A 27,733-nucleotide genomic window follows, 5' to 3' on the forward strand; every position below is an offset into this window, starting at 1 on the left:
AGGTTCTGATCATTTTGCCAGTTTTCCTAAGTCCAAAAGGAATACTTAAAGCTGAATTAAAAAAATAAGTGCACCTTGTCAAATACATGTGTTTTTACACTTGTGTTTGTGTGTATCTAATAATCACATATATATGTAATACTAAAGAAATTTTCAGCTATTACATTTAAAAACTGCTTACATATCTTTAAGGAAACTGAAGAGTGGGAAACTACACAACCGAGTAGTTATTTGGTCTCTTAGATCCATACTGAACCCTCTTCAGCTGTTAATGTTACCTGCATACTAGGGTATGAATCCTCTTGCTTTTTTTTTCCCCACTAAGAAAGTATACATAATAGATTGCAAAACAGCAGATGTCAGGGTCATCTTTCTTTTTAAAGAATTAAGCCATATTTTGTGAGGGCCAGAACTTGGATTATTTAATATATTTCCCTTCCCCCCCCCATTGAAAAACAAAGTTAAAGTAAATGTTTCAACACAATTTTATTGACCGCTTTATACAGAATTTTACTTGCAAGAATTTGGGGGCTTGAATGCATTACATAATATTTATATTGTATTGAGCTTTTTTATTCCTCACACTATATTTACATTAATAAATTGATTGAGAAGTTTATAGTAAAGGGATACTTACAGAACACTTTTATATCATTTAAAAGATGACCTGACCAAAAACTTTACAGGATTCATAAAATCAGGGATCATTTTGCTATTGACTTCACAGTGATCAGTAGTTTTATAGGTAATATTATAGTTAATTTGCAGCATTTTAGTACTTGTATTATTTATTTTTGGTCAGAAATAGTAAATTAAATATTTTTTGATAGTTTATAGGTAATGATCAACCCATAACTTTTAAAAGAAACAAAATGTTTCTAATTGTTGAGTTAACTTTTGATTATACAAACTAGGAAAGGCAGGGAAATTTATGGGTTCCCCTTCTCCCCAATGATTCTGTTAAGATGTTCTTTATGTTAAACTTTCAAAGTACTTTATAAATTTAGTTACCAGTTACTACTTATTAACTGACAATTTTCTGAAAAATCCAGTTTCAGCAGACTTTTAATGAAGGTGAAAGCAACCCTTATGTGCTTTCTACTCATTTGAATGTTCCTCAAGTATTTTATATTTAAAAAAAAAAAAAAGGAAAAGAAAAAACAGTGCCTCTGTTTTTAGAAAACTACTGCTCAGTAAAGTTGTTTAAACCATTTCTGGTAGCTAATGACAATTTTATATTAAATTGTATACTAACTTTAGTGAGACCGATTTTTTTAGTTGTTTACAGTACAAATACTTGTATTTGTTTTTTAATTGCAGTATTTCCATTGTCGCAGTAATTTAGTAAAACTCTGTGGCTGCCTTGATTTTGACAGATTTTGTTAATATAAACTGATTGTTAGGCAATTAGTTATATTTATGCATAAATCAATTGCACTATAATTCATGAATTATTTATTACAATATTTTCTAATGAATTCATGTATCTGTCTTGTGTTGTAAATGTACTGTAATTCTGTTTCTACTTTGTGTTGTTATATATCTAAATCTGATTGTATGAATTTTAATTGTTCAGTTAACGTGTTTCTAGGTTGTAATTTGTAGTAAAGCACTTCAATGCTTTTGCACTTAAATTTACAACACTGTTGGTGTGTGATTGATTTACTCATTCAGTAAAAGGAAAAAAAAGAAAAGCAAAGAAAAAACTGACTACACTGGCTTCTTTGATTCACTCTAGGAAGCAGCTTTATTAATATTAATATTAGAAATTAACTTTCTCCAAAGACAACTATTTCAACAACAAAACTTGTAATGGGAAAATGGATAGAAACTTACAAAAAAAAAGCAGAATTTTTTTTATATATAAATCAAACAGGAAAAGGTTAGAAAAAAATTTTAACATGAAAAACAAGGGAGCTGTGAAACATACAATTTTAGAATCAATTGAGAATAAATTCTAGATTGGAGGCTTATGTGTATTCAACTATTTTATATTAGGTTTTTCTTTGAGATTCTAACATACAAGAAATATGGAAAAGAAAAAACTTGAAGGCAAATAAGCATATTGTGGAGTTTTATAATTTGAGAACTTAGTTATCTAATATCTGATATATATATAAATATATATATATAAAATCTTAATACCTGAATATCTAATTAGTAACTTCTTGAAGCTGTTCTTCATACGGCATTAGATAGAAATTACTGGCCACTGTGGTATTTTTGAGATTTTTGAAGTTCCATTATTAAAAATAATAAATATAGACTTCCTTGAAAAGTCAAAAGAGAGCTATAAAAGTCAGTGGTTTTCAGAATAGTTAACACTAGTCATGAATTCTTATTATTTCTACTCTAGATTTTACTAACAGAGAAAAATCATTTGAGCATTTCAGGAACTGTTATAAAAGCATGTTAATCTTTAAAATATAGTGCAATGTATTTGTCTGAGAGACATGTAAAATCTCTTTATTTAGTCACAGATATATTTAATAGGCCATAACATAACTTTTAAAGAAACGTGTTGGAAATGTGTCTGTCAGAACTTTTGGGGTTTTCTTTTGCTTATGTGAAAATTATAATTTTTAATTTACTGGGAAAGAGTATAGTATCACTTATATCTTCTTATTTGATAGTTAACATTTACTCCTGCCTCTGTTCTCTACATAGGTTTCTTGAATTATCCAGTAGTGAATCTTCAGATTCAGTTCAATTATTTTACACTCCCAACCATGAAAACATTTACAAAAAATTATTTTCAGAAAAGAAAGGATACTGAGGTCATGTCCTGTCTTCATCTGTCTAGAGGTGGCAGTGGACTTAAAAAGTTTTACTGTAATTTCGTATCTCTTATATCTTTGATAGCTACTTTATGTCAAATCACATGCTAGTTGTAGTAGTGAAACATTGGTTGAATCTAGCAAAGATACTTTTTTTCTAGAAAAATTTTGATCTAATTTGCAAAATTTGTTACTCAACGTAATTTTTATAAAATGTAGATAAAATATTGCATACTTATCTGTGAAACAGGGTAAGCCAGTTTTAGGGAGGAAAATTTTTAAAATAAATCTCACTTCATTTTAAAAGAAAAATTCTTTAATTTTTAATATTCATGAACATAATAACCCTTTATTTAAACAAAATACAATCTTCTATAGCAATTCATAATCAGCATATTTCAACTCCAACCCTAAATAAAATTTCTACAAGTCAGGAACTAACAACAACAAATAAAAGAAATCACAAGTGAGAGGCTATTTTCATGTACAGAGTTTGGTGATATGTTTAATTTAAATAGATACTTTTCTGAAACAGAATTCTTTTAATATATTTTATTCTTCTTGCTGCTGGTATTGGATTAAAAAGCCTTTTGTAGACCTCTACATTGGTTGCTAAGTAATCCTGGGTTTTAGTTAACATTAGATGTATGTTAGTTTTTGCAGTGGGACATTTTCCAGCATTTGAAATTAAATAATTAGGTAAGTAATGCCTTTAGTTTTGATGTAATTAATTTAGTATCTAAAATCAATTAAAAATAGATTTCATTTTTAAATAGCTTCAATTTTTATTTTCTTATTAGGTTAAAAGGCCTACAGTTTAATCTTAGAAAAGACATTCTGTTATTTATATGAAATCTAAATCCCTTGATTGTGACTATGCAAAACTCTTTTTTATTCATAATTTTATTTTCACTACCTTGAAAAATATCTATTTTAAATAAAGATAAGAAAGATTTTTCTCCTACATCTTATTTTTCTTATTTGTACTAATATGGACTGATAACCATCAAAATAATTTATAAAATGTCTACTTTACAAAAATTTTAACTCCTTCTGAAGCACTTTCCATTAAATATTCTTAATATATCCAAAGCACTAAACATTAGCAATCTCTAAATATAATCATATCTATCATCAATAGCAGCTTTTATATCACAAAACATAGGGCTTTGCTTTGACTCATATTTTGTCATAGGAAATTAATTATCACCAGTGCTTCATTTTATTTTTGCTAAACAATAATGAAGATGTCACTATTGCAGCTCTCCATAGGAGTTAGGAGTCCAGCAATACCAAAATATCTTTTGTTCAAACTCTGTTAAAATTAAAATTCCTTACGATATTAGTATTTTTGCTGTAATTCATTTTTTGTTTGATTTTTATTTTTAGTTCAACTGTTGATGCAAAATCAGAGGAAGCTACTAAAATGGAAAAAGGAAAATCAGCATTAAGCAAAGTTTTGGAATCTTTGTGCATACATCACCAACAACAAGTTTTGGCTATGTTGAAATTTCTAGTCCAAGAGCAGAATGCTGCTTCTCTTTGCTGTTGTAATGCATCATATTCTGTGTCTTCAGAATCTCAAAATCCCCTTATTGAAGATGATTTAGATGGGCTCTTCTGTAGTTGTGAATATAGGCTGGCAGAAAGAGGGTATTTACACAATGAAAGACAAAGCCCTGGTTTTGTGCCTCTGCCAGTCTGTATTAAAGATATACATTGTTTATCTTGCCAAACTGTAACTATTGAACACATTAAGACAGTAGTGAATAGAGGAATTGCAAACAGTTATAATTCTCACAGGTGTTGTTCTGGACTCTTACCAAACATTCATTCCACAAAATCAGCCTTTCAGACTCCTCTTTCATCAAGGGAAATACGTGATGTTTCAATAAGTCTTAAAGACGTTTGTAGATCTCGAAGTCCCTCACCCCCGCCATTATCACCTGTACAGACTGAAGGATTTGAAAAATTGAAAGATGTCATCTCAGAGCTTTCAGCCTTAGAAAATAACAGACTTGAAACAAACATTAACCAGCCTCCATCTCTGACACCAGCAGAAATAAGCAGTGACAAAGATGATCATGAAGGTAAAATGCATAAAACTAAAAAATCCAGTAACTCTGATTGTTTGCTCTTGGAAGACAGCAATAATTGTACTACAAATCAAGAAAAAGGTGAAACTACTGTAATTTTTCAAGATTTAATGGATCGTATCAATGAAAAATTAAAATCGATAGAAACGATAGATATGACAAACCTTGTAAAATTATCTAGCAGTGATTGTAATGGAGATAATGATTTAAAATTGAGAGATTTAATAACCTCTCTCTTGCATAATGCAAAGGCCAGTGATTACAGTTTTATGGAATTACTGAGTCAACATGATAAAAAGGTAGAAAATAAAATTATTCAGACAAGATTTCGAAAGCGTCAAGAAACCTTACTTGCAATGCGTAACTCTCCTGATTCACCCATATTTAGAAGGCAGTCTTTACAGATAAAAAGAGAACTTGCTAGTCTTGATGAAAACTTTGTAAGAAAAAAATACACTGAAAAAAATCCAAGGAAATTTGTGTGCCATGATGAACTATTTTCAGCGGACAAAGAAGAATTCTATCATTGCCAAGGGCCTTCTTTACAAAATTCTAAAAGCCTTCAAGATAATCATGCAGAAACATTTTCACCAGATTATGGATTACAGTCATTGCAACTACCTCTTAATTCAGAAGCTAACTTGGCTTTTGATGCATTTTCAGAAAGCTTTAAAACAACTTCTGAGAAAAGGAGCATAAGAAGATCACAGGAGAAATCTGTGGCTGGAAAAAATTTTTTGCAAAATCATAAAGAGAATCCAAAATTAGAGAATATTCAAACTCCTTTGAAAAGTGATGTCCCTGGACTTTTGAGCAGAACTAAACGAAATATTGTACCTCCAGGGTGGTATTCTATATATGTAACAAATAATTATATTTTCAAAAAATCACCTAAGGCCAAAAAAGTATGTGACTCTACAAAAAAAAAAGATCCAGTAAAAAATATTCAGATTGAAAGCTCACACAATATAGATTTAAACAAAATTGCAATGAATTCTAATTTACAAGTTGTTGTGGAACGTTTGGAAGATACAATAAATATGGCCAAGAAGTCTTGGAATAATCAGTCATTATCGGAAGGATATAAAGCATCCAAGAAATTGATAGAAATTGATGATAAAGATCAACATGCTGGTAGAAATATGACTCTTACTGTAAGTAGAATGACATACAAAGAGCAGAGTTTATCAAAACCCATAGTGGCATCCACCAATATTAAAAGCAATCATATACCTACAATAGATTCGAATAACAAAAGACTTGATAACCAGAAAAAGTCATCTGTTTTAAATACAGGTAGCTTGATTTCCAGTGTTGAAAATGTACCAACAAAATATGAAGCCATTGAAAGCTCTTCTTTTGCCAACTATTCTAGTCCTATCAAACTCATGTTTTTATCTGAGGTTAAAAGCAGTGAAGGAGTCAAATATACTTTAACTTCAGTTGGCAATTCCGAATCAAATTGCTATCTTCCTTCGGAAAAACGACCAACTCATCAAGTAAATGAAAAAAAAAAAGAAACAAATGAGAATATCCCAAATGCCAACTTTGAAAATTATAGTTCTTATCTTAATGATAGTGACGGTCTCCAAAAAGAACTAAACAAATTTAATTGTGCAAAAGAAACTGCAGAATCGTCTGCAGTGTTTACAGATGATATGAATAGTGATAAGCCACAAGAGGAACCTAAGGAAGATTCAAGCAGTGCTCTTGGTTCATCTTTTAAAAGAAAACCAGGTAGACCTAAAAAAATAGGTCCCCAGGTTGTGAAACAGATTAAGCGACCAATTGGAAGACCACCCAAACCTAAAACTGACCAAACGGACATCACCATTTGCCAAAATGAGTCCTTTAGTGCTGAAAAGAAAAGCCCAGAATCTCTCTTATCAGAAGTAAAAGAAGGTATATATAAGAAGAGTATTATAGTAACTGTTATTTATGGAAGGTCAAGAAGAACTAAAAGGCATGTTTCTGAAGGAAGTGTAAACATAAGCAATGGTATGTCTTTAAATAATAACGTTGCTGATTTTCCAACAGAATATAATAGTCTCAGAAATATTAGAGAATATGAAATAGACTCGGGTGAAAGAATAAGTGCTATTTCAAGTCTGACTACTGAAACTGAGACCTTGGGGTCTGGCTTTGAATATGTTAGACCTATCAAGAACAAGTCTGTGATACCTCAACCTTCCAAGAACATTATTCGACCAAATCAGAAGTCTCTGGCAATAATTAGGAAGCCTGGTAGACCCGCAAAAGTGAAAATCTCTGGCATATCTGTGACTATTAATAGAATTTCACCTCAGGAGAGAGAAGTAAGTATTAGCAGCTGCTTACCTCCCTTAGAACAAGAGAATATATTAGAAAAAAATCTGCCTGAAGTAAAATATGATCACCAGTGCACCGTGGATACAAGGCACACTGAAGCTGACGAATTTAAGAATGGATCAAAAAGTATGGTTGCTACTATACCTTTGAGACATTCTATTAGGGATCGAAAACCATCTCTGCATTTCTTACATTCATTAGCATCTTCTGGTTCACTTATTTATAGAAATGCTCTGCTCCATAAATCGTGTAAACTCCATTTGCAGAAAGGTAAAAGTCAGAAGGACAAACATAAGCAGTCAAGGATTAAAATAGCTTCCAAAGGTACAGCAGGAGCTAGAAATTCAAGGAATGCAAAAAAGCGTTTGGAAGATAAGTTAATACCCATTTCTGAAGTATCCTTGGACCCTATCATTTCATCAAACCCTTTGCTCAGGTGGTGGGCTGCTTCTACTTCAAACGATTCCTTATTAGAGGAATTAAACAATAGATTTGAGCAAATAACAAATGCTTGGGTGCCCGTGAGTGGAGATGAAGCTGAAAATTGTGTTCATAAAAAAAGAGAACACATTGAAAATGATAACTTCAAAATAGCAAGCCCTTTGGACACCTGTTTTTTAGAACTTGAAGTTTCACCTGTAAAAATGCTTTTTCGGAAAAAGTATGATTTGAATGAACTCTGTACCTGGTTTATGCAAACAACAGAAACGCAGTCTCTTTCACTAGTTAGAAAAGCAAATGCACGAAACCCTTTGGAAGTAATAAATACCAGAGGAATTAAATTAGGGACCAAATATTCTGATTTTAATACCAGCCCCTTCAGAAAGCACTTTAAAAAATTTGCACTATCTTCTCCTTCAAAATCAGCAGGGAAGTTGCATATACTGCATAAAATGGTTAGCTCTCCACTCTTAAATGTGAAAAGTAATTTAACACTAACTAGGTTAAAAAGAACTGAGTTTAAGAGGTTGCGGCATGAAAGGTGGAGAAGAGAGGGAAAGCTGCACAGCCATGGAACAGGTGCTTGGATCTCTAAAAGGAGGAACTTAAGATTTTTTTGTCAGAACCAATTTTTGAGTAAGACTGAGGGAGGAACAAATGCTGACATCCCACGCCAAGGAAAAAACACAGTAGATAATCAGTTTATTTTGCCACCTAAGGTCAGGGATGACTTTTTGCAACAGAGGGTGGCAATGTCTGACTTCAAAACACATGGTAGTTTAGAGAATAAATTTAAGTCAGAAGCAAAGGAGAATGGAACAAACTGCAGCCAAAAAGATTTTGAAAAGGGCCCAAGACTAGGAACTGTATGTCCAAATAATTGGAGGTCAAAAACCTTAAAAGATTGTAGAATATTTTTGAGGAAGATCAACTATCTTGAACACAGAAATACTTTTAAGTTAAATACAATCATTTACTCTCCTGAATCTGTTAACAGTGGAAGTAATCATCAAACTCACATAGAAGAATCAAAGCACATTACCTTAAGATCCCATTCTGCTAGGCAAAATTCTTTTAAAAAGCAATCTAAAGAAATAGAAAATGCTAAAGCAAATAGTCCTTCAAGCAATAAATTTCCTATCCAACTTGACAATAGTAAATTAAATAAATGTGTTAACTATGACAAGAATCCTTCTGATAGTTCTGAAGTTCTTAGCAAATTGAACAAAAGAAAAAGACCACCATGGAAGACCACAGAAATGTCAACAAAAAGACATAAACGGCAGTCTTGCAACAGTGGACAAATGGCAAACTATTATTCAAAATCCCAACTAGGTAAGTTTTTCTCTACTTAATTTTAAAGTTTCATTGTAGGTGCCTTGAGTAAAGTATGAGATAATGGGTAGAAAGAGAACAGCTGATTTAGTTTTATTTCCAAAAAATTTGGACAATCTAATTTCTTGGCACCTAGTATGAAACTCATGAAATTAGGTGCTGCTAAATGTCCCAGTGCACTTCCCCACATCTAAATGTGTCCAGGATTTCAAGCAAATTAAAGTATATTTGAGACATAACTTCTAAAAATATTAATGTAAACATTACCTGCTTTTGCATCTGATAGTTCTTATATAAAATATAGAAAACAATTTGACAAATAAATATGCCCAAGTAACTATCTAAAAATTAACTACTATACTACAGGCTAATATATATTTATTGTATTGATTTGAGACTATCTGGAAGGAAGTAAAAACTATCTCATGGCTAAATTGATAAAGACTATAACATGTAATAATCCTAGGGTATCAGTCTCACATTCACCATTAAGTTGTTAGGCCCTTTGGTACTACTTGGGGAACCACTTTAAGATTTTGTTATTTAAAGAGTGTCAAGGAACAAGATTTTTTTTCCAATAAATCAGCAACTTGTTGAATAGTTTTTTCATATCTGACATTGAACTAGATTCCATGGATATAAAGGATTTCTTTACGGAGATAATCCATAGCCTAGCAAGGGAGAAAGTCGTATACAGGTAATTTTAAGGTAATGCTAAATTCAGAATGCAAACTGAAATTACTTCAGCAAGTAATTATGGGCTTTACTCAGTTATACTGACCTGACATTGGTGCCTCAGGGAGACTGTTACCCCTAGAACCTAGCAAAAATTGGGTGTAAACACTGTAATTGCCATCATAGTGAGTTCAAGCTCTGCTTATTGATAGGTGCTGGACAATTTAGGATAAGTAAGAGTGTGGTGGTGCTTGTTGATTACTTCCCTGACGTGAAAGAGTGCCAGGTTACATTTGGAAATTTAAGGATATTTTATCATATGGTTGCATTGTTACATTGTGTATTTTAGGGAAGGCTTTTGTGGGGTCCAGAAGGTATTGGCAGCTTTATTTTTGTTACCTTTTTAAAAAACTTTTTTAAAAGCTAAAAAAACACTCTCAGGTCCTAAATTAAAATATTAAAATCAGTAATTAAACTCAAGTTTTAATAGGTTAGAAGATTATTATGACCCCCAAAATTCAATTACTTAACTGAATAACTTTATAATACCTATTTCAGTATATCTAACATGCAGTGATTTTAAAATTTTAACTACCTAACATTCAGTGATTAAAATTTTAAAGGTGGTCAAATTAGAGTCTCCATTATGAAAGATGAGTCAAATCTAAAAGTAATGCCCTTTGTTTCTTGCCCTAAGGATAACTAAAAATAATATTATAACAAATAGTATATCAGGGAAAAAGAGGGAAGAAATCTGATAGTTATTTTTTTAAAAGAACTTATAATTCACCTAAAAATATTCACACATATTTTTAAAAGACTGCCATGAATGGAGAATAAAGTGTAGTGTTTCATTTTTAATTCTTTATACCATCCTCATTTCATACTAAAGCTAGTTTACATTGTCATTTTTCAACAGAACTGTATTTTGTTCCTCCCAGCTTCTTAACCGTTGTATCTTTCTAAGGTATAAGTGTAAATTTATTTTAATATGATTCTTCACCTCACTATAAATATGAGATCACCCTAGAAAAATAAGATGGAAGATGCCTAATTATTACTTTTCAAATTAATTTCAAATTCTTGTGACATTCAAAAAATTTTTAATATCATATTAAGAGTTGTTTTTCACCTTTTCTCATTTTAAAAATTACTAGTAGTAGTTCCTGTTCTGCTTAAAGTTTTATTTATCTTTTACTGATAACTTTCCTTCTTTATTTTTTAACATTCTTTTTTTTTTCCATTCAATCAACAGGGACATTATTTTTATAAAGTTGTATTTATAGCAATATTTGTTATATTATCCGATTTCTAAATGTTTCTTAAGGTGTTGTTTTTTTGTCATTATTCTTGATATTCCATACTTCTTTTTGCCTTTTTGGAAATGACACTAAAATTCATTATTAGTTTTATATGTGTTTTTCTTCTTCATAGAGTACTTAGTGACTGGAAATTTGAGATAGACTTTTAACAACAGGACTTTTCTAGGTATATAATGAATTAATGGAATATTTCTGTTGATAAAGAGTTTTGCTTCTACCACAAATGTCTTGTTTTTAAACATTTCAAGATTAACTGTCCATATATAGTTTAATACACAGAAGTTTTAAAAGTTATACTTGACTACATTTGTACTGCTATATATCAACTGTAGACATGGAAAGGAAAAAGAAGAAATGCAATTCTATTCTATTCTTGTTTCAACAAATACTTTTTGAATGCCTACAATATGCTTTTAGGCACCGGAAAAGGTTCAAAAAGTTCTTTTTCCATCTAAGTGAGAAAAAGAAGATCTATATCACTTATTTATTCAATATATAGAGTGTATTTTATGTTTTAAGTGGGATATTTTATGTTTTAAGAGGATAGAATGGTGAAAGTCATGGTTTGTACTCTCAAGGAGCTTATCATCTCATGGGGGATAGTGAATAGGCAATTCTGGTAGAAAGATGAGTGCTGTGATGGGAGAGATTGACTGTAGGAGCACGTAACAGGGAAATTGAACCCAGGTTCAGAGAATTAGTCAAGGATTCCTACTTTTAAGCTGGAATTTGAAGGATGACAAAGTATTAGAAGTCCAGAGAGTATTTCAGGCAGAAGCAAATTGCATGGGGAAAATTTGGGTGACAGAAGAGAGCAGGCTTGTCTGGAGCACTGGTTAATTTAGTTCATATAGCTGAGACACAAAATAGGAATTAAGGATGGGGCAGGGGTAGATGGAAAAATGGCAAAAGATAAAGCTACTGATGGAAGCATAGCCCAAGTTGTGAGGTCAGCATCAGTTGATGAAAAAAAATATATCTTGAGCCCTAATAGTGGCAGTAATGGGGAAGAATTGATATATTTGAGAGAGATCCATGAAGATCTCTCATGGATTAGAGATCCATCTTCTCTAAGAGAGGAATAAAGGATAACATCCAGGTTTTCGGCTTCAGCATCTGGGTAGGTGATTGTAATATTCACTGAGATATAAGAGAACACTCAAGGTGTTCAGTTTTAGACATAAGAAATCTGAGGTATCTAGTGGGGTATCCAAGAAAAGATGTTTAGGAAGGAATTAGTTAATATGGGTTTTTTGCTCAGGAGAGGGGTCTGAGCTGGAGATACAGATTTTGGGGCCAGCAAATAATTGAAGCCATGAGAGTGGAAGAGACTGTTCAGTGTAAAATATGAAGAACATAGGGTCTCGGAGCCCCAAAGATATGGAGAAAGGAAAAGATATGTGTAAAAGGAGACTGATGAGTGGTCAGGAGGTAAGAGGAAAGCCAGCAGAGCATGGCGAAACGAAATATGTTTTAAGAAGAGAAAAAACAACAGTGTAAAATGTTATTAAGAGGTCAGTTAGGCCTTGAAATGTTCCATTGAACATAGCACAAGAGGTTATTTTAGAGATTTGGGAGAGAGCAGTTTTGGTGGACTAATAGAGCCAGAAATGTTGTGATTGACTAAATGCAGGAAGAGGAAATGAAGAAAATTAGCACAGAAAAATGTAAATAGCTATGATTGGAGAGAAAATAGGGAAGTAGTGAGAGGAAGCCCAGTTGAAGGATGTTTAGATGCCAATGGGAAGAAGCCAGTGGAAAAAAAAGATTGAAGATAGAAAAATGAGATGGCAAGTAGGAGAAATGGAGTGAAGCCCCTGACTTCATTATGGGATATCTTGGGGCATCATTAGAGAGACTGGTTTTGGCCAGAAGAGTCATTTCTCTCTTAAAACATGAGGATAGTGGGGATAATATATGAGGATGCAAAGCAGTTTATGGGCAGAATATTGAGGATAGTAGAGTCTATTTTCTATGAATCAAGAGGTAATCTAAGAGTAGCATGGTGGGCATTGAGCTCTGTGGATAATGTTTGAAATACTGTCTCAAGAAATAACAGGATTGAACAGCTTTGTGATTTTATCTCAGTTGCCAGCATGTAAGCTTGGAGAAAGGTGGGCCCTTATACTTAAGAGTAATTAGGTTCACCAAGTGGGTGTAACAGGAAGAAAAGAGATCAAACCAAGAATTCATTCTGTGAATTGTGATAAACTATGTGATCAAAGTGTAATTCTAAGGAGTCTTTTTCTAATAGCTGCACACAGTGTAGATTTGAGGGGAGGGCAGAATGGGGTGTGTGAAGGGCCAATTGTAAGAGATGGTTTCGGAGGTGATAATGGCCTAAAATTGTGTGTGACTATTGAAAATAATAATATGTCAGTGTCTTGAATTCCTAAAGCAAAGGTGTGCCTTTTCCTAACTGATACATATCTGGATGTAATAAATGGACTTTGGACACCTCTGAGGAAATTTCAAACTAGAATAACCTAGTGTGTACTTAAAGCTACTATTTTCCTAAAACGTTAAATTTTCCCATAAAAATTCAGAACTCAAGTTGTCACTTTCGATTGGATTGAAAAAAGTTCAGTTTGTCAGCTTCTCCTGTTTTGTGGTCTATCCTCAAAAACGACTGAATATATATATATATATATATATATATATATATATATATTCTTTCCATTCAGAATTCTGGTTTTCACTCAGGTATATATAACTGATGGGTGATTACTCCTTTAACTACCTAAAACTGATACTAACCGTGCATACTTCTCTGGTCCTGCTAATGAACATTTTACCATATTTTTTTTTAATCCTAACTCAAGATATTCTTTTAAATTTGTATGGTTGAGGCAACCCTCGGCACAGAGTAGCCTTTAGCATTTAAAAATAAAGTTTAGAATTAGAGTTACTTCATGTGCTGTTACTCAGCATCATAATTATCTTCTAATGGAAAAACTGTGAAGCATAGAGTAGATGATTTTCTGAATTTCATTCTGATAGAAAAACGTTTCCGGATGATTTGGTCGCCTTAATCTGGTTTGCTACGCAAGCATTCCAAAGGTGTATTCCAGGAAATGCTCGTCCACCAAGATGTTCTGTGTGCAGAGCGTTCTGTGGTCTAATAACGTTGGGAAATGCTCCCTTCTCTTCGTTGCGCGAACACAGTTTGGGCAACATAATTAGGAAGCACTGCTCTACATAGTTTCCTGCTAGGCTTTCTCTGTACTTACTGTGATGTTCCCAGAAAGAAAGCAATGACTGTAAAAATGTAAGTTAATCTAGGTACTAGATTTGTTCTTGTTGTACGTAAATTGTTAGAGTAATCAAAATTAAATTGTAAGTGCTTTACTAAGATTCACCATTGAAAGAAGACACATAATTAATATTTTAGGCTTTGTGGGCTTTATAATCTCTGTTGCAACTACTCGATTCAGCTTCTGTGGCATAAAAACAGCAATAGACAAACACATAAGTGAATGAGCATGGCGATGTTCCAATAAAACTGCTTACAGACGCCCCAAGTTAGAAAGTTAATTTTCTTTGAAAATAGTGCTGTACTCCATATCCATTAATAGGGAGAATCAAACAAATTATCTATCTTCAGCTTATACTAATTATGTTGCCAAAGTGAAAAAACAACTTGAAATATTTTTTGATAAGTTCTCTGAGCTCCTTTGTAACTCTAATGTCTAACAATGCATGGTGGATCAGCCTATTTTGTATAATAAGTTTCATTTTTGTATATTAGATTTTATTTCATAATGAGTTAAGAAAGAGCTGTGGTAGCAGTCAGTTCAGGTGGCTTTCCTCTCTGTATTACAGACCATGAGAAAGTATCTTATGAGTTTAGGAAAACATACGAGATCAGTGTCTCCTCAAGTCTTAATTTATCCACACTTAATTTGGTCAGAACTGGATGAAACAAAGACAGATATTTTAATGTAAGAAATAATAAACACATTGACCTATTCTTTATTACATGGGCTTCATATTACCATTTTACTTGCCAGTGCCATCAGTAAAAATGTTAAAACTGTGACCCAATAATTTAAAGTATTCTCATGAAATCAAAAAATTTTAATAAAAATCCATTCTGTTTACAATTGGTTATTTTCCCATCATTATAATTTTCATAGGAACTGAGTAAAGAGAAGAATGTTAGGTTTTAAAGAGTTTTAATATAGTATTATTGCCATAATACTATGTTAAAATATGAAACAGCTACTTTAGTAATTCCTTGTGTTGATTTTTTGTCTTAGAATTGTTCTTGCATATCTTATATACCATTGCTTTGTCAACTGTTACGGACATTCTGCTTTACTAATTGCCCCATATCTTTCATGGAAAACTATTCAATTTATTCAACAAATTTTGTATATTTTTCTTTTGATCTACCATGCATTGTTAGATACTAGAGTTACAAAGGAACTCAGGGAACTTATCAAAAAATATTTCAAGTTGTTTTTTCACTTTGGCAACATAATTAGTATAAGTTAAAGAAAGATAATTTGTTTGATTCTCCCTTTTTTTTTTGCGGTACGTGAGCCTCTCACTGCTGTGGCCTCTCCTGTTGCGGAGCACAGGCTCCGGACGCACAGGCTCAGTGGCCATGGCTCACGGACCCAGCCTCTGCGAGGCATGTGGGATCCTCCCGGACCGGGGCACGAACCTGAGTCCAGGGGACCCTGCATCGGCAGGCACTCTGAACCACTGCGCCACCAGGGAAGCCCTGATTCTCCCTTTTAATGGATATGGAGTACAGCACTATTTTCAAAGAAAATTAACTTTCTAACTTGGGGCGTCTGTAAGCAGTTTTATTGGAACATCGCCATGCTCATTCACTTATGTGTTTGTCTATTGCTGTTTTTATGCCACAGAAGCTGAATCGAGTAGTTGCAACAGCGATTATAAAGCCCACAAAGCCTAAAATATTAATTATCTGGCCCTTTGCAGAAAAAGTTTGCTGACCCCTGGTAATATCAGTAGAATTTTAATAAGGTGTGACTAGAAAAAAAAATTATTGTATTTTTTTAGTAAATTAAGATTATTATATCCAGTTAATTCCCAACACCCATCCATACTCACTCCCTGTTGTCCACTCCCACCTCACACACCATACATTTCTGACGTGTAGTTGTGTTATTTTGTTTTTCTCTATGGAACAAGACCTGTCTTTATCCAGCAGAGTGGTGCTGGGGAGCGTCAATGCCAGTTTTATTCTGTTTTGTAAACCTTTATTCTCTCCCAGCAGCCTCCAGACCTGCTTTGTCTATCTGAGGTAAGTTCAAGGGTCACCCATCTCTTCCTTAATCAGCTGCTACCACCTGTTAGAAAGAGATTGATTTCAGTGCTTCACACCTTAAGTTCCTTCCTCAAGTGTTCTCTTCTCCCCTTTTCTACCCCTTTTTTTCCCTTCTCTATTTCTTCACTTAGTAATTCAAAATCTTTAATTCAGCTTTCATGGCTACCATGTTTTTCTCCTCATTTTTCCTGGGCAGTAAATAGTTTTCTTTGTGGTGGAGCTGAGTATCCTGTGATTATCATAATTAATAAAGCCTCCTGAATTCACCTTTTGTTTAATTACAGAAAAATAGAAGGCAGAGTAGGTGTGTGAATGATTTCATCCTGCCAGGTTTTTTTCTTCCTTGTTTTTGTTTAATTTTAAGCAAGACCTTGGCTTCTTTTTTCTCCCCCTCAATTCCAGTTCTAGGCAACCTGGAAAATTCATTTGTTTGCTTCTTTGCCTCTGTGTTATATAAACGTACAGAAGGCTAGATTTTAGAAGCCAGTATCTATAGACCCCATTAATTCTTTCAAAAAGGTTTGTCTCCTGTGTGCCAGGCAGTATGCTAGACATATGGAATATGATGGGGGGACAAAACCAGATGTCACTCCATTCACGGTCAAGTTTGTTTGGAGAGGCAGACATTGAGAAAACAGTTACACAAATCTTACAACTTCTTAATTCGTAGGCGGTACTATGAGAATTCCTTATAGGGAGATCTTATCAAGTCAGGGAAGTGAAGGAAGACTTCTCTGAGGAAATGACCATTGAGCTGAGTGAGAGTGAGTAGGAAGACTGAGTAGGAGCCAACTAGGCCAAGTGGCAGAGAATGGGGAAGGGAGCAGTGATCTTCCAGGAAGAACTGAATGTGAAAAAAGTATGAGGCATGGTATTCCTGGCGGGTAAGAGGGATAAGACATGACTGGTGTGTCTTGAGTCAAGACGGAAAGGAGGAGCATGATGTCAGGTGTGGTGAAGATTGAGGAGCAAGTGAAGGATAGACCATGCAGGTTCTCAAAAACCATGTTCACGTCCTCTCAGTGGCTAATTTTACCCCACTAGTCAGGTAGTACCAACACCTGTCTGAGGACTCTACTTAATGCCCCAGGGGCTAGGAGGTCTTTCCATTCTTTTTGGTGGGAACACCAATCATATCCAGTCCTGTATGGCCTCTAGGTATTTTCCAGCTGGTCCTTTCCAGTGGTCTTTTTCACAGCCTTGGGAAGCATTCATGTACTGATCAGTATTTATCGACAGACTTGCGAGGAGCTCTGGAACGAGCTCTGTCTGCAGCTCTCTATCCTGTATTCTGCTCCACACGTTCTAGTCACCTGGGACTCCTTCACCTCCAAACTCTGTCTTCCTTTCTCAGGAAGATTTCCAAGCTCTATTTGGGTTCCCCCTAAATTGCAGCCTGGAAACTCTCCAAGCAGTAAGCCAGAGAAAAGTTTAGGACTTACCACCTTTTGCTTCCCTTTTTTCAGGAATCATTGTCATCCTGTCATCCATTATCTTAAAAACATTATTTCATATATTTTGTGGGGGTTTTTTAAGTTGTTTAAAGTGAGAGGGCAAACTCATTTTGTTACTTCATCATGGCCAGAAACAAATATCCCAGATTTATTTTTTTAACAAATATTTATCCAGTTTCTATATGCTGGGTGCTGAAAATAATATACTGAACAAGACCAGCAGGGATTTCTACTGTCATCAAGCTTGTATTTTTGGGGGAGAGGGGAAAAATAAAATAGAAAACAGAAGGCACTGGTAAATTCTGTGTTAATGAAATTAAATGACATAAGGAGTTTTTAGGGAGAGCTGCTTTAGGTTGAGTACTCAGGAAAATTGAGGTATCTAGGATATCATTCATGACTGAAACTGAGTATGGATGAGAGCTAAGGGAGAGTATAGGAGAAGAAGAAAAGAAAGCCTGGGACTCAACCTTGAGAAATGCCAATATGTATTCTGCAGGCAGAGTGGGATGCCTTGCAGTGACAGGAAGAGGCAGAGGAAAGCCAGTATTGTTTTTTGTCTCAAAAGACAAAAAAAAGTGAGTCTCAAGAAAGAGGGTATCTTACTCTGCTCAGGCTGCCATAACAAAATAACATGGACTGCGTGACTTAAACAACAGAAATTTCCTGCCTCACAGTTCTGGAGGCTGGGAAGTCCAAGATCTGGAGGGTTCTGTTGCCGGTGAGAGCTCTCTTCCTGGCTTGCAGGCCATTTTCCTGTTCTCTGGTATCTCCTTCTTGTCTTATAGGGACATCAATCCTATTGGATTATGGCCCTGCCCTGTGACCTCATTTCACCTCAATTACTTCCTAAAAGCCCTATATCTCTTAATATATAAATCTGAGGCAGGGAGACGGGAGGGGCATGGGGGAGAGAGGGGCCCGACACAATCCAGTCCATAGCAGAAGAAATGGGCAACAGTGTTGAATGTTGTTAGGAAGGCAAAAAAGTTGAAAACTAAAGATCGTTCATTAGACTTATCATTTCATTGGTGACTTTAGTGCTGCCCTCATGGAGTAAAAGGCCTGGAAGCTAGATTGGAGTAGGTTAAAGAATGAGAGGTATCGAAAATGGTGGTAGCAAGTATAGGACAACTCATTAAAGTAATCTAACTCTAAAAATATTAACCTCAGGAAGGTAAAAGATTGAGTGAAGCCTTGTTTTCTAAGGAATGAGAGACCTTGCGCTTGTTTAAACGTCATGGTGAGGATCCAGTTGAGAAGAGATGGTCTATTATTTATCCATTGCCACAGCAAGGCTACATTACACAGCACCCCAAAACTCATTAGCTTAAGGTAAATAAGCATTTATTTCACTCATGAATCAGTGATTTGCAAATAAGCCTGGAGGTTCTTTGGATATTGGCTGGGCTCCGTCGAGTGTTTTGGGGTTAGCTGGCTGTCAAGTGGATAGCTTCGCCCTGCTCCACAGCAGCTTCCCCCTGACTCTCTCATAGCCATCCAGTAAACCAGCCCAGGCATGTTCTCAGGGCAAAAGCAGAGGTGTAAAAGTGAGCATAAATGCCCAATTTCCCCACTTCAGCTTGCATCATATTTGCTAATATCCTATTAGCTAGAGCAAATCACATAGGTGAGGCAGAATGAGAGGACATGGTAAAATGACAGGGCAGAGAGAGTGCATATAGTGATGCGTGAGGAACTGAGGCTATTAATGGAATTAATCTGCCACAGATGGTATATTTAAAAAAAAAAAAAAGAGGGTCGGAATCATTGGTGATGATCATTGATAAGTTCCTGAGAAGGCCTGTGGGAACAGGGTTCAAAAACATTTGTTTTAAGTCGTGCCAGGTTCTGCGATCTTTTACAGTTAGTTGGCATTATTTTAGATAAACAACTTGCTAATTGCTTTTACTTTCCTATTAATTTAGTACTGAAGTTTTCTATTTTGTTTTTATAAAGGTATGTGAATCACATGTAGTTACTGAATATTTGAATACAGTACTGCTTTAGGCACAGTTGTGTTGTACTAATTTAATATACAAGTTCACTAAGAAATTCCGAGATCCCTACAAGGCCAAGAATCATTTCTAAGTCACATAGCAGTGCAAACTGTTCATTGATTCCTGGGGAGAATTTGTTTTGTACCTTTGATCTGACTGCAATCTCCTTCATTCCATTCAACTAAAAATTCAGGTAGATTATCTCATTTCTCAGTAGAAATGATTCAGTTCTAAATGTTTTCTTTTGAATTCTTGATTACCATGGTTTGCTCTCTAATAATCATGGTAGCACTTACTAATTAAGCACATACTATGCACCATGTGTTAATCTTTCTTTTTTTTTTAAACATCTTTATTGGAGTATAATTGCTTTACAATGGTGTGTTAAGTTTCTTCTTTTTAACAAAGTGAATCAGCTATACATATACATATGTCCCCATATCTTCTCCCTCTTGCGTCTCCCTCCCACCCACCCTATCTCACCCCTCTAGGTGGTCACAAAGCACTGAGCTGATCTCCCTGTGCTATGCTGCTGCTTCCTACTAGCTATTTTACGTTTGGTAGTGTATATATGTCCATGCCACTCTCTCGCTTTGTCCCAGCTTTACCCTTCCCCCTCCCTGTGTCCTCAAGGCCATTCTCTACATCTGCATCTTTATACTTGTCTTGCCCCTAGGTGGTTCTTTTTTTTTTTAGATTCCATATATACGTGATAGCATACAATATTTCTTTTTCTCTTTCTGGCTTACTTCACTCTATATGACGGACTCTAGGTCCATCCACCTCACTAGAAATAACTCAATTTCGTTTCTTTTTATGGCTGAGTAATATTCCATTGTATATATGTGCCACATCTTCTTTATCCATTCATCTGTCGATGGACACTTAGGTTGCTTCCATGTCCTGGCTATTGTAAATAGTGCTGCAATGAACATTGTGGTACATGACCCTTTTTGAATTATGGTTTTCTCAGGGTATATGCCCAGTAGTGGGATTGCTGGGTCATATGGTAGTTCTGTTTTTAGTTTTTTAAGGAACCTCCATACTGTTCTCCATAGTGGCTGTATCAGTTTACATTCCCACCAACAGTGTAGGAGGGTTCCCTTTTCTCCACACCCTCTCCAGCATTTATTGTTTGTAGATTTTTTGATGATGGCCATTCTGACTGGTGTGAAGTGATACCTCATTGTAGTTTTGATTTGCATTTCTCTAATGATTAGTGATGTTGAGCATCCTTTCATGTGTTTGTTGGCAATCTGTATACGTGCTAATCTTTTATTGAAAAAGTAATTTTCCTAAAATTGGTTGCAGTAAAATTGCAAATCTAGGACTCTAATCCGAGACTCTCAGATTTCCAAGTCTTGCTCTTAACCACCAGGTTCTTCTGCTCCTCCAGTAACCACATCAAATAATCAAAAGCAAGGCAGAAAAAATGGCTGACTTAAAATCTCCCCCTTAACAATCTATCAAAGCCTTTAAATTCATCAGTATCTTACCAAAGGGAAATTTTACTCTTGAGATAAATTAAGTCTTTTAAAAAAACCAAAAGACCTGTACAACCTAACTCTTAGAGAGTTTGCCAACAAGAGAAAGGATCTATTTGGTCATGTTAGACCTCATGGTTCACTAGTGGACCATGTTTACCTGGCTACATTGTATGGCTTTTTTACATTTGATCCCCTTTAAGCCCAGAGATTCAAAATTAAACTGTCGTATCATTATCTGACTATACAAATTATAGGAACAAACTAGTATGGTGAACATTGTAGAAACAAATCATACACATATCTGCCATACTTTATTCCCACACATGTAATTTTTTATTTTGATTTTTGTTATTAGTACTAACATTTATTGACTCCTTACTATGTGTCCAGCTGGGCATCTTACATGCATTCTCTATGCCAGGTGCTTTGTTTACATCAACTCATTTAATAATCACATTACCCTTAAGATGTGGTATTCTATCTTCACTATCCAGTTAAATTGAAGCTTAGAGGCTAAGGAGTGTACACTCAGCGGGTGAGTGATTTGCTTCAGGATCAGAACTCAGGCTCTAAAGTCTCCCTCTGTCCCACTTTCCTAACATCCTCATCCCTAAAGACCTATTTCAAATGTTTTTTCCCCCTCATCTCCCCACTTCTGGGATTCATCTTTCCCTTCTCTGTAATCCCTTTGCCCTTAGCTACTCCTTTTTTTACTGCTTTTAATTCTGGTAACTTATGAATACTTTTTCCCCACTGTCTCCTTACCAAGCTGCAAAACCCTTGAAGACAGATACCATCACAGTCTTTTATATTCCTAACATATTAGGTAGGTGCTGGTTAAGGATTTAACTTAGCAGCGGACCTGGCTGATGAACACATGCCAGCTCCGTATAGAAGGGAAACATTTTGCTCTGTGGCATGGTCGTCTATACTGGCCTCCTAGAACCTAAGAACCATCACATTTAGGGTCCAGTAGACCAATGACTTCATTTTTATAACTTCTTATTACATCCAAAACATGGCAATACACTTGTCTACTTCAGGAAGGTTCTCTGCTCTAGTTTTGCAAACTGACAACCATATCATGATATTTGGACAGATTTGTAGAGAGATCAGGGTCAAAGACAGTGCTGAGTTACAACTATTCAGTAAACTTTTTACTGAATTAACAGTAATTAATTCAGTTAATTATTTCCAAAGGAAAATAAACCAGTCACCCCCTGGCATTAAGTAAGTTCAAATTTGATGGTTTCAGCGACATTATAGCAACTATTCACATTCCAAATCCTATGTCAGAACTGTTTATCCATGCATACAACTGAGTTCTTTCTCTCTTTGAAAAGATAAACTTGTGTTCCCTGAAACCCTTAACCTAAGGAATAGTTTTATGGTAGCTCTCATGTCAGTCTCTGCCCTAACGTTCTTTTCTTTTTTCACACTGAGAAATTAAAAGATATGACTGGCAGCCCCCTCTTTAGTTAAACATAAAGAAAAGTCATGCTCTAAACATATAGGTCTCCTGGATAAGGTTATGGCCGTAGGCCAGACATGTGGCGTATGTTAAGTATTCTAAAGAAATAGATAAATGGATATTAACATGAAGGGAGAATCATGACAGAATCACAAACCAAGTGTCAGTGTGCAGGATAGTGTAAATAGATCATAGGCCCTGAAGACTCACTTAGTTGTGTGACCTTGGGTCAGTCATTTTACTTCTTTGAGCCTCAGTGGATGATTGTTAGAACTTAATCAGGTAATGTAAAAAAGGCTTTTAGCATAGTACCTGGCATATAGCAACTGCTCTACAAATGCTATTTTCGGACCTGTCTTGATCACACTAAAATTTGTTTCCTGCAGTGTGGCTCACTTTAAGTTTATTGTCTGTATGACAGAAATGAACTATCACTTATCTCCAGCAATAAGTAAAACAAGTTTAAATTATAAGTTGTATATATTAAAAATTATTTTTGTTAGAATTATCAGTATCATTACTTTAAATCACAGATAATGATTGTTTGGATTTTCATAACTCACAAATGAGTTTTATCTTTCCAAATGCACATATTCTGTAAACTTTCATTCAGATGGTGGAGAGGGGCTTTGTCTTAGGGTGAGTGAAATTACTGAAGTATTGACAATAGGCTGAGCTGCCTGCCATAATCATTGCAGGCACCCTTTGCCCTTATTCAGCCTCACTTGCCATCTGGGTTCCTGGATGGTAGAGATAGAGTTAGAAGGGGACTTACTTCGGATAAGTACCTCTCTCCAGCTTCTTCCCCCTTTCACCAAAGTATGTGCGTTTGCATTTGTTTATAGCTCCATATGCTTATTAAAGCATGTTAACTGACTCTAATTAGATCATCAGAAACATGTAAGCAGGGAAGATGTCATTTACTTTTGTTTTTCTACAGATGAGGAAAGTGAGGCTGAAGGAGGCTAAGGTCACATGTCCAAGGTCATAAGGCTGCTTATTAATATTGTCCGAACTGGAACCTGGGTCCTTACATTCTTTTCCCCAATTCTTTACTCTCAAGAGTACCACTGGATACACTGTTGCTGGGCTTTCATTAGAATCCTGGATATGGACATATAAAGCCACTTTATCAGATGATTCAAATGCTGCTCCTTAAGCTGTTTAATCATGATGTAAAACAGAGAAGCCATGAAATAAAAGACTGATAAATTTGATGATATAAAATTTAAAATGGATTCATGACAAACTCACTGTAAGCAGATACAAACAACAAATAAACTAGGCAGGGTGGGGAGGGGTGGGATTGCATTAATCCCACCCCTGTGGATTAATCACACAGAACACAGGATTAATTCTTAACTGCCTGGCAATACGAGAGAAGTCATCGTCTCAACTGGCAACACAGAAAAGGAAATACAAATGGCTTCAAGATATGAAAATAAGTTTAACTTTACTGAGAAGAGAAATGCAAATTAAGCAAGGGCATACAGTTTTTTAAGCTTCCCTAAATTTTATTATACATTGTTATAAGAGTTTGAGGGAAGACATTTTCATATATCATTGGTCAGAGTGTAAAAAGGTACACAGTCTGTGAAGGGAATTTCGGTAATATCTATCAAAATTTTTAAAGCACCCGTTGACCCAGCCATGCCAATCCTAGACATCAGTCCTGAAGATGTACTTGCACATATACTTAAAGAGACACATATAAGAATATTCAATACATTGATACTTTTAAGCAAAAGATTGGAATAGCCCAAAAGTTTGTCAGTTGAAGACTGGCTAAGTCAATTATGACATAGCCGTAGAATGGAGTTCTGTGTAGCTATTAAAAGAATCAAATATTCATTGTACAAATATGGAAGAATCTCCAAAATATATAAGCAAGATACAGAACAGTATTCAGAATTGTGTAGGGGGAAAGGAGATATTTGAAACAGACAATATATACATATATATCAATGCAGAGAGACTATCTGGAATAATACACAAGAAATTGGCAACAGTAGTTGCTCCTGGAAGAGGGGCTAGGAGCAGTGAGAGACTTCATTGTATAACATTTTGTAGTTATCTATTTTTAATTTTGCAGATTTATTACCTATTTTTAAAACATGAAAAAAATCACTGTTTAAAAAATACATTAAGAAAAGTTGAACATTAATCTTTCACTTGGTACAAATGTATATGATTCTATGAAAAATTTCTAACATTAAACCTAACTAGTCAAAATTTTAATTTCCAAATATAAAGGTATATTTGTTAAAAATTCCTGTAGACTGCAAATTTTTTGAAAGCGTGGACTATATCTTCATCTTTGTATCCAAAAGTGCTTTCTGATGGGTATTCAAAAACTGTTAAATAATTTGACTGGTAGAGAAGATGGAATTGAAAAGTGCTCTGGTAAGTACTGGATTATAATTAGAGATCGAGATTCTTATATTAGTCCTCATACATCTGGTTAGAACACTCTGAACAATAGCAGTTTATTTTTCTATTTTCCTATATCTTAGTTTCCCTATCATCTCTTAAAAAAAAAAAAGCAGGGAAGTGGGGACTAGAAAGGTCACTTCTAGCTCTGCTGTTCTAATGCCTCTGGTTCTAGCACTTCAAGATCAGTAGTGCCCAAACTTCAAACACCAGCTAGTTTTTTTTTTTGTAGGTATATATTTATGAATTAAACATGTCAATCTGTATATTGGTACTAACAACATTTAGTTCTTTTTCTTGCCTATTTTCTTCCCATGCATGTGTATAGTTTTGTGCATCCCTGGCATTTGTGTTCCCAAATTTGGAGTACACTCTCTAGAAAAGTAACTTTAAAAGTCTTTCTTTAAAGTATTGAAAAGAACAATAGTGTAGTCATTGAATAGTATTCTCTGCTGAATATACCTTTGTCAATCAAATAGCAAACAGAAAACAGAAAAAGGACTATGATTTGTTGCTCCATGCCATTGTTTTATTGTGGAGTTTGATGCCTGATACACTTACCTACCAAGCTACCTCAACTAATATCATTGTATTTTTATAGCTTGCTTTAGAGTTTCTCAAAGAGTCATACATCAGACTTTCTTGTTTTGAAAATACAAATAAAAATATGAAGACTGGCAGTCCTTGGAGGAAGGAAAAACACTACTGTTGTTATTGATCATATCTCTAGGTTTTGGATATTTTTTTAATGATGATTTACTATTTTTGATGAATAATCTTTTAAGCTGTCATTTTGTTTCATTATTTATAAAAATTGAAACCATGTCATTCGGTGGAACTGGGACTGTTTGGGGAGAACTCAACTCACTCAGTGAAAATATAATGGCTGTTAAAATATGGTTTAACAGGTTAAATCTCTGGCTTATTGAATGGCAAGTGAGTCAGTTGTTTGAAGTTGTAAGGAGAGAAGTCTGGATGCTGCTGCCATTTACCAACTCTAATAAGCCACTAAAATACTACACAACTCAGCTTCCTCTTTACGAGTGGGAAGGATCATTGACCTGCTGTTGAAGAAAGCTTAGGAATGATGTAGTCTAACTGAACTAATCAGTCGTGTCAAATGAGCTAATGTATAGCAAGCTATTAAATCATTTCTAAACGTAAGGATTCACATTGGAAGATGTGAATTGACTTTAATATTACACATGTGGAGGGGCTAGCTATCCTTTGGACTCTCAAGTTTCTGTGATTTTAGAGAAGATTTTCATCAGAGAGCTAGTAGACAGGCATAAGGGAAAGAGCAAGGACTGTATTCCAGTTCCAGCCCATGATTCGACTTTATTTGTACTGGAACTCTGTGACTCACTTTTATCGTTTCTTATGAGCTTACAGTATACCACCCTTGCTTGGTGGTTATGAAATTTGAGATTATGCATGTGAATGTGCCTAGAATATGGTAGGCATTCAACAAAGGTTAATTCCTTCTTGTCTCAGAGGCTGTGATCCTGGTAGGTTAAAGGAAAAGTTAAAAGAAAGGTTGAATATCCTTTCTGATGCATACTGATGAAATCTGTATATGCTAATTTTGTCCAGTGGTATCTGAGTGACCTCTCAATTACCTGTGTTGAATTCAGTTCATTAAGGAGACAGGAGCTAAAAACAACCCAACAATCAATCATCTCTTGTTTAGAGGTCTGAACAATAAAACTACTGAATTTTCTTTTACAAGGTTGAGTTTCTTTGAAATTAAAGTAAAAACTGAAGTGCTTTACACTTTTTTTTTCCAGCATGCTACAAGTGAAAACTGATGAGAAAGTGAATTTGTCTGATGGGAATACAGCAAGTTGCCCTTTGAGCCCCATTAAGATGTGCCTTAATCGTCCCATTGAATGGAATCTGAATTTGACAGCAGCATCTCTAGCGAGCTGTACAGTTCATAACCAAAATCTCAAAAGTGAAGAGAAATAGATTGCAGTTCTTCTTGCACTATCCTTATTTTGTACGTCAACGTTCTTCCTGCTGATAAGCATTTATCGATTGATTTTGAAATACTTCTAGTCTTGTGATTTGTCTATATATTAAATCATTAGCATTAATCATTTTGATTATATCCTTTGTATGTCTTTTTACATGTTTTACACCAGACCATTGTGGAATTTTGCAGTACAAATGGATTTTTGAAGTTTCTCTTTTTAATGGTATTTTGTGAATTTTTTACTCCCTAAGTTTAAATATATAATTGTCCCCAGTTTTATTTCCGTGCACAATGTCTTAATATATAATGCATTGTGAGATTTAGAAGGCTAGTATTGTAAAGATTTGTGATTACCTGACCCATGGACAGTTGTATAACAGGTGGATACCAACTACCTCGAAGCAAATTGGTAAAAGGCAAAGGTATCTCTTAGAAGTATATCTCTTTCAAAGTTATATATGTATAGAAAAATCGATCATAGTTTATCATCAAGTAGCATGTTTCCATTCATAAGGAGAATTTGAACTGATCAGTTATTTCTCTGTACTTTTAAACCTATGAAGTCTGGGTTTTAAGAGCAATGGCACAATTGCATGTTGACTCTTCAGCAAATCTGTGCCTCTTGCAGATAAGAATACTG

General features: G+C 34.7%; 1 protein-coding gene across 2 annotated transcripts in view; it reads left to right on the top strand.

Annotated features, from left to right (window-relative positions):
• Positions 1–27,086, top strand: part of LCORL (ligand dependent nuclear receptor corepressor like) — a 158,649-nt gene extending 131,563 nt beyond the window's left edge. Inside the window, exons 7-8 of one of the 2 annotated variants that reach the window (XM_065877812.1) lie at positions 16,226–16,252; positions 26,906–27,086. In XM_065877812.1, the coding sequence (XP_065733884.1) occupies positions 16,226–16,252; positions 26,906–27,086 (208 nt within the window). The remainder of the gene's footprint in view (positions 1–16,225; positions 16,253–26,905) is intronic. The other variant, XM_065877813.1, reaches the window with a different exon arrangement.
• The last annotated feature ends 647 nt before the right edge of the window (positions 27,087–27,733 follow it).

Source organism: Phocoena phocoena, chromosome 5 (assembly GCF_963924675.1).
Source record: "Phocoena phocoena chromosome 5, mPhoPho1.1, whole genome shotgun sequence".
NCBI classification, from domain to species: domain Eukaryota; kingdom Metazoa; phylum Chordata; class Mammalia; order Artiodactyla; family Phocoenidae; genus Phocoena; species Phocoena phocoena.